This window comes from Mesoplodon densirostris, chromosome 14 (assembly GCF_025265405.1).
Source record: "Mesoplodon densirostris isolate mMesDen1 chromosome 14, mMesDen1 primary haplotype, whole genome shotgun sequence".
Lineage (NCBI taxonomy): Eukaryota > Metazoa > Chordata > Mammalia > Artiodactyla > Ziphiidae > Mesoplodon > Mesoplodon densirostris.
Window position 1 is genome coordinate 48,890,201 of NC_082674.1, and position 12,878 is coordinate 48,903,078.

The 12,878-nt window shown below is 33.6% G+C and overlaps 1 protein-coding gene across 2 annotated transcripts in view; it reads right to left on the reverse strand.

Moving 5' to 3' along the window:
• FANCL (FA complementation group L) overlaps nt 1–12,878 on the reverse strand; it is an 85,531-nt gene that overhangs the window by 37,306 nt on the left and 35,347 nt on the right. For both annotated transcript variants that reach the window (XM_060117291.1, XM_060117292.1), the window contains one exon: nt 10,227–10,295. In XM_060117291.1, coding sequence (XP_059973274.1) covers nt 10,227–10,295 — 69 coding nt within the window. The remainder of the gene's footprint in view (nt 1–10,226; nt 10,296–12,878) is intronic.

Genomic DNA, 12,878 nt, shown 5'->3' on the forward strand with positions numbered 1-12,878 from the left:
CATAAACAAGACCAAAAGACAACCCTCAGAATGGGAGAAAATATTTGTAAATGAAGCAACGGACAAAGGATTAATCTCCAAAATTTATAAGCAGCTCATGCAGCTCAATAACAAAAAAACAAACAACCCAATCCAAAAATGGGCAGAAGACCTAAATAGACATTTCTCCACAGAAGATATACAGACTGCCAACAAACACACGAAAGGATGCTCAACATCTTTACTCATTAGAGAAATGCAAATCAAAACTACAATGAGATATCATCTCACACCAGTCAGAATGGCCATCATCAAAAAATCTACAAACAATAAATGCTGGAGAGGGTGTGGAAAAAAAGGAACACTCTTGCACTGCTGGTGGGAATGTGAATTGGTACAGCCACTATGGAGAACGGTATGGAGGTTCCTTAAAAAACTACAAATAGAACTACCATACGACCCAGCAATCCCACTACTGGGCATATACCCTGAGAAAACCATAATTCAAAAAGAGACATGTACCAAAATGTTCATAGCAGCCCTATTTACAATAGCCCGGAGATGGAAACAACCTAAGTGTCCATCATCGGATGAATGGGTAAAGAAGATGTGGCACATATATACAATGGAATATTACTCAGCCATAAAAAGAAATGAAATTGAGCTATTTGTAATGAGGTGGATGGACCTAGAGTCTGTCATACAGAGTGAAGTAAGTCAGAAAGAGAAAGACAAATACTCTATGCTGACACATATATATGGAATTTAAGAAAAAAAAATGTCATGAAGAACCTAGGGGTAAGACAGGAATACAGACACAGACCTACTAGAGAATGGACTTGAGGATATGGGGAGGGGGAAGGGTTAGCTGTGACAAAGTGAAAGAGCGGCATGGACATATATACACTACCAAACGTAAGGCAGATAGCTAGTTGGAAGCAGCCGCATAGCACAGGGAGATCAGCTCGGTGCTTCGTGACCGCCTGGAGGGGTGGGATAGGGAGGGTGGTAGGGAGATGCAAAAGGGAGGGGATATGGGAACATATGTATATGTATAACTGATTAAATTTGTTATAAAGCAAAAAAAAATAAAAATTAAAAAAAAAAATTAAAAAAAAAACAGAAATTGTGACCATGCCACCTTTCTTCCTTATAACCCCATCACTTTGGGATAAAGTCCAAGATCATCAGAATTGGTGTAGCAGACCCTGCCTAACTCTAAGCAAAATCTCCAGTCTTATCTCTGACTACAGAGTTCCAAATGATGTGTAATGCATGTATTATCTCCTACAATGTTATGCCTTTGTTCTCTGCCTACAGCAGCTCTGTCCTAAAGGTATCATGTGTCCTCCCAAGCCTAATTTCTCAGTTCTCAAGACTCACTGAACTCAAGTAACACTTTATCCAGAAAACTTGCTTGACACATAAGGTTAAATTATGTACCTCTTCTCCATCTTATCAAAATGGCTCACCATACACATCACTCAACACATTTTACTGAAACTATCTTTTTAAGTACCTCTCTCCTTATCAAGACTGAAAGTTACTCCTGAAAGCCTACCCTAGGATGTTAGAACCTGGTTAACTCACCTTAAATTCCTTAGGATCCAGCTCAGTGCTACACATACAGTACACATCTTCCTCAACTTATGATGGGGTTATGTCCAGTTAAATGTTTGAAAATGCATTTAATACACCAAACCTATGGGACATCATAGCTTAGTGGAGCCTACCTTAAACATACTCAGAACACTTACATTAGCCTACAGTTGGGCAAAATAATCCAACACAAGCCTATTTTATAATAAAGTGTTGAATATCTCATGTAATTTACTGAATACTGTGAAAGTGAAAAACAGAATCACTGTATGGGTACAGAATGGTTCTAAGTGTATCGGTTGTTTACCCTTGTGACAGAGTGGCTGACGGGGAGCTGTGGCTGGCTGCTGTTGTCCTGCATCATGCAGAGTATAATTTGGCCTATCACCAACCAGGAAAAAGATCAAAATTCAAAATAAAGTTTCTACTGAATGTGTATCACTTTTGCACCATTGTAAAGTTGAAAAATCTTAAGTCAAATTAGGTCAGGGACCATCTGTAGATATTAAATGTCTGTTGCATTTAAACTATTTCCCATTGAAAAAAATGTTGCATCTTGATTTTCTGTTTATGTACTTTTTCAAGGTAACCTGAAAAGAGAAGAAAGACTTGACCATGACAGAATCACAATTTCATCTAATGAAGCACTAAAAATAGGATATAACTTCCCTACTAGATCTTTGTGAGTCAGCTCTCTTACTTATCTTACCTAAGTTCTATGAATGTCCAAAGAACCCCAAACTTCCCACACTAATCCCCACCAAATTATACAAGAAGGCAGGAAAATAAGTCAGAAGATTTATTTCTTTCATCACTTGCCTCTAGTTTGAAATGTCAAACCCCATTCATATTTAGCATACTTATTTAAAACTTTTAATACTGCACTTCAGCTAGCAGCCCACGGGTGAAAGCAATGAAAAGGATTTTAACATTATGTTCACAACTAGTTTATACATTAGAATTCAAATAAAGTAAAAACTACACATTTAAAATCAGGCAAAAAGAGGGTTACAGCTACTAGGTAAGGAAGGTGGACTGAACACACAGATCTAATTTTACCCCCACCCCCAAACTTACTATATTGTTGTTGTTTTTTCCTTTAAGGCATAATCTCACAAAAACAAGGAGAACTAAAGAGGCAATAAAACCAAATTTTGGAAGCAGGAAAACAAAGGAATTGCTCTTATGAGCATAGATGCAAAAGAAACAGAATGTGGAAATATATAATATATACTGGAAATTGTATATGTGTATACAAACATATATACATGTGTGTATCTACTGACCAATCAATTGATTGATCAACATATAGATTTAAAATACTCCATAACCTAACTGGGTTTATTTCAAGAGGGCAAGATTTATTTAACATTAGGAATGGAAAAATATAATTCACCACATAAACAGAATAAAGGAGAAAAACCGTTTGATTATCTAACATATAGAGAGAATATACTTGAAAAAATTCGACTTTCATTTATAACAAAACTCTTAGCAAACCAGAAACAGAAACAAATTCCATTAATTATTGGTAAAGGATTTCAGTACAAGAACTATAGAGCAAAAATCTACCTAATGATGAAAACGAAGTTTTCCCTTTGAGATCAGGAACAAAACATGAATGCTTGTGTTTACTATTCAGGTTTCACAGTTTATTAGATATCCTAGCCAGAACAGTTAAGGCAAAAAAAACAAACAAACAAAAACCAGAAAGGCATAAAGATGGCAAAGGAGGAAATAAAACTATCATTTACAAATGATATGATTATGTTCATAGAAAATTCAATGAAACTACTGATTATTAGATAAGAGAGTTTAACAAAGCCACTGGATAAAAAATCATCTAAAAAATCTACTTGTAGACATCAGCAAGAAACAATAAAACTGAAAATTACTGCTACATAGAACTAAGAATGGCCAAAATTTAGAAGTCTGAAAATACCATGGGATAGCTAGGATATCATTTTTTGCCCCTCAACTCCAAATCTACTCTATCTGCCTTGTGATAATGGAGGTTCACGCTGTAAGCATTTCTCTTTTACAGCTGCATGGTGTTCAGCCCTATCAGTAGAGGATGCCAGAGGGTTAACTGTTACTAATTCAGACTGCTGTTTCCTGCCCAACAGTGTTGCTCCACTCTCGCCTCAAGGGGGCGTTTTCTGCTTGCTCAGTGACTTCTAGGCAGAAGGCTGGAAGAGTCTTCTCCAAGAAATCTGGCCAATTAATCAAAAAGACCTAAAATATTGACACTTGGGGTTCCCCATTATGAGATCTACTCAGGTGACTCTACAATGAAGTTCACAGTTGACAAGCCCCACTCGCACTCAGAGCATTCAAATGGCTTTTTTTTTTTTTTTTTTTGCGGTACGCTGGCCTCTCACTGTTGTGGCCTCTCCTATTGCGGAGCATCAGGCTCCGGACGCGCAGGCTCCCGACGCGCAGGCTCAGCGGCCATGGCTCACGGGCCCAGCCGCTCTGCGGCATGTGGGATCTCTCCGGACCGGGGCACGAACCCGTGTCCCCTGCATCGGCAGGCGGACTCTCAACCACTGCGCCACTAGGGAAGCCCTCGAATAGCTTTTAATAGCTGACTTTTAATCACGAGCAGGTAACCAAAGACAATAAGCCTAGAAAAAGAGCAACTCAAGGAAATAGAAACTACTCAGATGGAAAAAAAGACATATTATTAGTATCTCTGGGGACAAAAGAAGATTTATCAATTAAGTAAACTCTTAGAAATGAACATGATAGTATAAGCAAAAAAAAAACTCAACAGGAAGGCTATTAGGAAAAGCTGATGAAATTTACCAGAAAGTAAAGCTAATAGAAAACCCAGCGTAGATGATTAAGAGCAGATTTAGACAACTGATGGAAAATTGTGGGTTGAATGAGTTTTAAGTACACAGAAAACTAAGGAAATGAAAAAGTAAGACAACTGTTAACTCTAGGTGGTAACAAAAACTGGGGTAACAAAAGAAAAATAATAATTAAGTATATGGCTTATCTCTGCATAGTATACATATATGTTCAAAATAATAATGTAAACACTGAATATTGACATAATCAAAATTACAAGATAACTATCTGGGAAGGATAGGAGGTATACGTGTGTGTGGAGTGGGGAAAGGTAGAAGAAACAGCAAATTCCCCATTATCTACAGTGGAAAGTTAACAGATAATGCCTAAACCAAACCAACGAACAAAAGGTAGTATAATTACAAAAGCATGTAATAATATAAATTATATTATAACACCAAAAGAATCAGCTAACAATTAAAAGTAGTTGACCCTGGAGAGGGAGAAAAAGGTGAGAAGGAGGCTAGGACATGCCGTTTTGTCTAAAAAGAAAACAAACAACAAAAACCCTTGTAAACCTAACTCTTTAAACTATGTTCATATACAACTTTTATTAAAGTATAACCTTAAAAAAATTAATAGCTTGCCCACATTATAAAAATAAACTAGAAAATACGATTTAAAAAGAAAGATCACATTCACAATAGCAAAAAAAACCCTTCATACTTAGGAATAAACTCAACAAAAATGTACAAGATGTGGATTAAGAAACTACTGCTATTTAACTGGGGGACCTAAATAAATGTAGAGATAACCAGTTCCTAGACTGTGAACATATCAGTTCTTAATTGGATGGATAAATGTAAACCCAATTATAACTAAAAACTAAATTATTCTAAGGATTACCTGGAATAATAAATGCACAGCATTATCAACAATGTTTCAAAAAATATTTTGTTAAGTGATAAGCATAGGTTCAGAACTATTATCCAGTGAGATCCCAATGCTAATAAATGAAGGCATTAAGGGTGGTTTTATATTTTCTTAATTTTGCTTATTTGTATTTTCTCTCTTTTTTAAAATCAATGTAGGAGTACTTTTAAAATAAATTATGTTATTTAAAAAAAGGCAGTTAATAGGTTATTGAGTCCAATAGGTCAGACCATATCACACAGGTCTACCATATCACATAATCTCAATAATGAACTAAGTTTCTTTGTTTTGATTGCATTGATGTCGTTTTATCCATACCATTATAGCAATAATAAGATGGCCAAGAAGGCAAAAGTATATTTAATTAACCAATTTAAGGGTGAACAAAAATCCAGTACTATGAGTTCTCCAACAAGGACAGCAGAGAGAAAAATGGAAAGAAAGATAATCCAGTAGGTCAAAAAGGAGAACTTCCTCAGGATCCATACAGTGTGATATTGAGAGTTTTCTTCCCCTAGCATTCTGTTTGTTCTAAACCAAATATATTTTAAGATCTCTGTGAAAAAGTTTATTATTTCCATATACATATGAACTGAGGCAAAGAGCAGTCATGTGACTTGTTTGAAATTATACAATTAAGTCAATGGCTGAACTGTAAACAGAACCCAGGGATACCCAACTGCTAGTCTGATGCTCTAACTAATGGATCATCCTCCCTGCTATGTAATAGGACTGTTTCCTTTAATTACAATTTCTTCATTCACCATCAGATTATCAGCCAGAAGCCTTATCATTGGTTTTGCTCTTTCTTGTATTCATGGCATTAATCCAAGAATATGAGATTTACATGATAAAAAATATAAAGACCACTGTTTATGTATCATACCAAATCTGAAAATTCCAACCAGTGTGACGTAGACAGTTCACAAGCCTGCACTTAATGGTATATTTATAGGTAAAACTGCAATTTTAGCATCCATTTTGGGGTTGGTCAGTGACCTGGAGAAAATTAGTTTTGTTTTTATAGAATCACTAATGTCAGTGCACTTAAAATCTTACATTAGAGCATTCTATGTCTCATCAGTCAACAATACTCACAAATATGACCTATATATAGAAGTCGAAAGGGTAGCCGATTTTAGAGCATTTGTGATGTTGGGAAGTAGAATAAGATAAAAATCATGACATGCTCTTACATTCTATGCTGAAATCTATAAAAGAAAATTGACTGGGTAAACAAGTAAGTATCTGAGAAGAGGTGTGCAGTCACTTGTCTTTGAGAAGCACTTTGTGTTTCTTTGGCACATATCACGGCAGCAGTAGTAGCAGCAGCCTTGCCCTTGGTGCTGATTTCTTACTACTCTAAATGCCTCCTCTGAGCCAGAATACACTGGCTGTTGCTGATCATGCTGTGAGACACCTGCACTGGCTACTAGGCTTGTCATGACGCACAAAACCCTACCATCTTCAGCTTGACATTGTGCAAGTTATAATTATTCATCCAAATGAATATGTCAGAGCAGCAGCAGCAGACCTCTCATCAGAGCAAAAGAAAAATACATCAAAACATTATCAACCCAGCAGGAAGACAGGGACCATAAGGAAAATTACCCATTTTTAATATGGATGCCACAAAGCCATGCCTATTATTTTACAAAAAGAAAGGAAAATAAAGATCTTCCAAGTTTAAAGTCCAGAAACACTGAATCCAAAGAGGAAATGTACAAAAAGCAGACAAGGAATTTTTTTAAATCAATTATCTGGAAGCTATTTACAATCTTTTAAATATGTTTGCTATTAGACTACAATAGTAACATTTATTTCGCTTAAGAACCACATCTGTTTAAAAATTGTTTAAAAAGAAAAAAGACTGGAACTCCCACAAGCAGAATTGTGTCCAATAGGTCAATGATAAAAGATACACAGCAAAGAAGTTTGATGTTGCTTCATATTTCCAAAATGTAAACTAACATTACCAACACTTTTATCACATCTAAAAAGACTCAAGAGTTTATACTTGCTGGCAGTATCACCAAAATGCTTACAATGTACAGCTAGACTCTAACAACAGGCAAATAGTATATTTTGAAAAATTTCTGAATTTTAGTGGTTTATGTAAAAGAAAAACTGAAATCACCCCAGACTGCCACAAATGAAGATAAATCCAAATTCTGTGAGCATATATAAAATAGGCAAGTGTAAATACAATTCCTATCTCATACTTAAATATGAAAAAAAGTATAACTTTATAACAGACTTTAGGAGAATATCTTTTCAGAACAAGATATGGAAGATTTTCTCGTTCAATACACAAAAAGCAGAAATCACGGAGAGTGATAAATGTGACCACACTAAAACGTTAAACTTCTGATTGAAAAAATATATCATATACAAAGTTAAAAAACATGCCACAGGGAGAAGATACTTATATCCCATATAACCAATAAATAACTAGTATTCAAAATATATAAGAAATGCTTATAATAAAACACAAAAATTTAAGTAGGCAAAGATTATAAACACAATAATAATGAGTATCAGTTTTTGATAAGAATTAAGGTCACACTAAAATCAGACGAAGACTTAGAAAGGATTTGGGAAAGTAGGAATTACTATGCATTGCTGGGTAGGAGTATAAAGTTATGCAACCGATTTTAGAAGATAACTTGGCAATATTTTGTAATCTCAAAGAGATGTGTTCCCTACAATACAGCATTTTCACCTTTAGGCATAAACCACACTAAAAGTCTCACATGTGTAAAAGGAAACACAGAAGGATGTTCACTGCAGCACTGTTTAAGAAAGAAATTGTGAACAACCATACACGTAGGGCAATGAATAAATTAACTGGTGGATTCATATAATGAAACGATATAAAGCATTTAAAATGATATAAGATCATGGGTAAATCTCAGAAACAATGTTGTATAAAAAAGGTCAGACTGCAAAGGTATTACAGAATATGGCATAAACAAGTGTAGCAAAAAAGTATGCATGGATAGCATACACACCAATTCCAGTCAAGTGGTTTACCTCTAGAAAGGGAAAGAAGGAAAGAAAGAGGAAAGGAGAGAAGCAAAAGAGGGGTAAAGTTTTAGGTCCCAGAACATTTTATTCCTGAGAGAGACAGAAAGAGAGATATCTGAAGCAAATGTGACAAAATATTAAACATGTCAAATTTGAGTTGTGGTTAAAATGGTATCCAAATTTTTATCTGTACTATACTAAGAATTTTAGAATGTTCTTTTAATTTAAAAAAAGAATTTATGACATTCCAGTTACTACTAATTAATTCTGTATTCTTAGAACTAATACAAAATAGAAAACTTGACATATGACCCAATTAAATCTAAATCTGAATTTTAATTAATATTATAAACACTTATTCCATACTTATATGTGCAAGGCACTGAGCTGGTGGTGTTAAGTAGGGATAGAAAATTTAGAAGAAATTGCCCTCTAAGATTTTCTAGTGTTAGAGTCACAAACTAATTTTGCTAAATGGCGGGATAAGGTAAGTGCTGAACAGTCTTTTTGTGGAGATGCAAACTTTTTCACAGATTAAAGTCTGGGGAAAACTTTTATGATTATCTAAATTAAAAAAACTAGGAAACTCATCAAAAACATATTCCCAAGGTTGAACCTTGGGATTTTAATAAATATTAAATTATAATTTAGAGATAGCATATCTGGAAAGAGTAATACAATCTAGGTACAAAGTTATACCATGACCTCACATAATACATAAAGATAAAGTTTATAGAGCCAAATAGAAAATGTATATTCATGTTTTTTAAAAAGTATGCAATTTATGTATAATTCCAATTCTTTAAAAAACAATCAAAACAGTATTTCTTATACATTTATAACACATATCAGAATACCAAAAGCAAATCACAGGGTTTTTCCTCCCCTTTATTTGGCTGTGTTTTCTTGATTTCCATTGGAAGGAGGGAGACTTTTGTTTTTAAAGAAGAAAACAAGAAAAATATTTTTTAAATATATATGGTATGATTAAAATTTGACCCTTCACAAGACCATTTAAATCCTGTTAGGCTTTTTTTTTTTTTAAACTAACTTCATACACAAGACAATTATTACTTTACTCTATATATTATAATTTAAAATGTAAGTATATATTTTCACTTGAACCTACCAAAACTTCATAACAAAAATAAGGGTAGTCTCTATTTAGAGAACATTTGTAAAACTTCACTAGGAATTTTTGTTTCGCTTTGCATAAGAATAGAAAGGTTCTCTTCATTTTGGTATCAGTTTACTTGGTGAGACAAGGACTATGCCTGTCATCATTAGATTGTTCTTTGAATCTAACCACCATTCTGCCAGATCTTTAAAAATCACACACGTGAATGTTGATGGTGGAACTGTTGATAATCATACCATATTTTAGCCACACAATGGTACAATTTACAATGCATTCCTAAATACATTAACTTGTTAAATATCAGCAATGCACTGAGAAATTGACAGGAATAGAAGAATCTCCTATATTCTTTACTCAAAGTAAGAATGTTCCAAAGCACTTACAAAAACAATATAGTTTTTGTAGGATGAACTAAGGACAAACACTTTAAAAAATAAAAACTGAATAGAAATGGCAGGGTTTATATTTTCAGTCATAACTCATTCTCCTCTGAAAAAGATTCTCTGATATTATGTCTGAAAAATGTCACCCAGTTTTTAACCTACTGCTCACTGCTTTATAAAGAGTTCCTTAGGATTTAAATTTAAAGTAAAATTTCTGTCAATAGAGCTTCTTCAAGTTTAACACTCTCAAAGTCCTGTTTATAAATAAATGCTTAAAGAAAACTGAAAAAAATCACTTGTAATCTATAATGGCCACTTATAAGTAAACAGAACGTGCTTTTTAGCTACTTAAAATAAATTTAAGAATTTACCTGTGGTGTCCAGGCAACAGAAAACTGAACAGGAAAATCCACAATACAATCTGGTGATTCTGCAGGGTACTATAAAAAAGCATAAAGTTAGGTCATTTTTGCTTCAGTGTGACAATTTCACATAAAATATTTTAGAAAAACTGAATATATTAGAAAAAGTATTATTATAAATGAAAGTGTATTATATATCAATATTTCGATTCTATTATTATAGAGATATTAAGAGCTGATTAACAGTCAAGTTAAGCTCAAAAGGTACAAAGTTTGGTGATTTGGGGTGCCAAACCAATCGGTTTTGAAAAAAAGAGTAATGAATTAAGTCAGTGTCAGGTCAGCTGCTAATGTGATTTGAGGGGTAAACCACACTGAATCTCAGTTTCTTTATCTTTAAAGTGAGAGATAAAAATGGTTGATATTTAATTTCCTTTCAGTCTAAAATTTAACCTCAAATAGCCTCAGTCACTTGTTAAAAGAGGCAATATTTGTTAAAAGAATCAAGAAATGCACAAAAGTGAACAAATATAATTATCAATTAAAGAAGTATTTTCCACAACAAAGCATTTAAATTTAGCAGAAGATAAATAAAAAGAAACAATGAAAGGTCTCTGGCTTATTAAGGAAAAACAAAATAATAGTTTTAAGAAAAATCTTTTTATGGTTGATAAATAGAAAATTAATTTACTCAATAGTTTTATACAAAAAGTGATAGTCATAGGACTAACTAGGTTTCTAAGTTAAGAAAGACAAAAGGTAGTTTTTCTTAAAATCAGTTTTGTTATTAGAGAATTGTATTACATGATTTCTCTAAGATTCAGTCTGGATTCTTGAAAGTCACACGTAATTTTTAAAGTGCTCATTTCTTTCCAATACAAAGCTAAATTTACTAACATGAAAATTAGTTTTAGGAAAACTCCTTTCTCTCATTTGACAAAATGTTTAAAATAAGTTTTAGACTTTCACTTTTTTCAACCTCTTATTTTTAACTACTTTGTTGCATAGCAAAAGGGCACAAAAAATTATCACTATAGTATTTGTTACAAACATCAGCCCATTTGAAATCAATGCTTTGAAAAGAATTAACATTTAGTTACAATGATAGTCTGGTTAAAAATAAACCTATCAATGTATACTCTGACTAATGGTATCTAGCTATGCAGAAGTGATAACACAAAGGTAAATATACAGGAAACCATATAGAAATATAACAGTGCTCTAATTTAGAAGGAAAAAAGAAAGAAAGGTCTGGCTGGGATTACAGAAGAAACCCTATTTCAGACAATTCAAACTATTAGATGATGTACATCAGATTATAACTGCTGCAATCACTGGAAAAACAATTTTTACACAAGTCATGTGATTATCTCAAAGTAAATGCAGGCAGAGATCTTAGCTTTTTCTGGTTTCTAGTGCTGCTAACTAACTTGTGAACTTGGATAAGTCATTTAACTTCTCTGGCTGTTTTATATGTAAAAATGATGGAACTCAACTAAAAGCACTGCTGCAAAATCTCTTTTCCCTCTAAAAAATGTTAATATTCTGCAAAAATAATGATGCACACTTAAAACCTCCTTGGGTCAAAAATGGAATATTTAGTTCACCTTGAGTTGCTGCTATTTATTGTCTACTGAGCTGACAATGAACAATATCAACTCTCTAACTTAAACAATCATCAACCCAGTTAAGAGTATGAACTTAATGTTTACTGTATACAGAGTAGATAAACCAAGTAAAGTATCTTAACTTTGGAAGTCATTAAGTACGTAAGGCACATTATGTTAAAAGAGAAGATGGGGCTTCCCTGGTGGCGCAGTGGTTGAGAGTCCGCCTGCCGATGCAGGGGACATGGGTTCGTGCCCTGGTCCGGGAAGATCCCACGTGCCGCAGAGCAGCTGGGCCCGTGAGCCATGGCAGCTGAGCCTGCGCGTCCGGAGCCTTTGCTCCGCAACGGGAGAGGCCACAACAGTGAGAGGCCCGCATACCGCAAAAAAAAAAAAAAAAAAGAAAATATGATCCTACATTCAAATAGGACTCAGGGTAGTAAATGGCACGTATGTACTGATAAAGAAAGAGATCCACAAGGAGTTAAACAAAAAGCAGGTTATAATAAATATAATATGATGCCACATATCTGAGATAACATTCAAATATATGTTTTAGGTGTAATTATGCAAACATACAAATATGTATATAATAAATGAGACTGATCCATATGTATGTGGCTTTACTGTCTGAGTTAAATGTATATATATTGTGTTAATTATATTCACTTCCAAGATCAATTTTGTTTATATAATATAATAAATGCTACATAACTGTATTGAACCTAAAAAGCACAAATTTATACACTTCTGGATGATTTAACATGAATTATGCAGTAGCATCCTAGATACTCATTTTTGGAGTTGTTTGTATTGTAGTACTAACTACATCAATAACTGAATACAATATTGTAAAATGACTGTCAAAATTCAGATTATTTTTCAACAGTAAGTTATAGGTATATACAAAGCCACTAGAGACTAACTGCCAAAAGCTTTACTTTAGAAATCCAGTTGACAAGAACAACAAAAGCTCCACATAAAGAAATTAATTGAAAAATAGAGTAATTTATAATTTTTCATTAATATAGTTTTTCAAGTCTCACTTGAAACA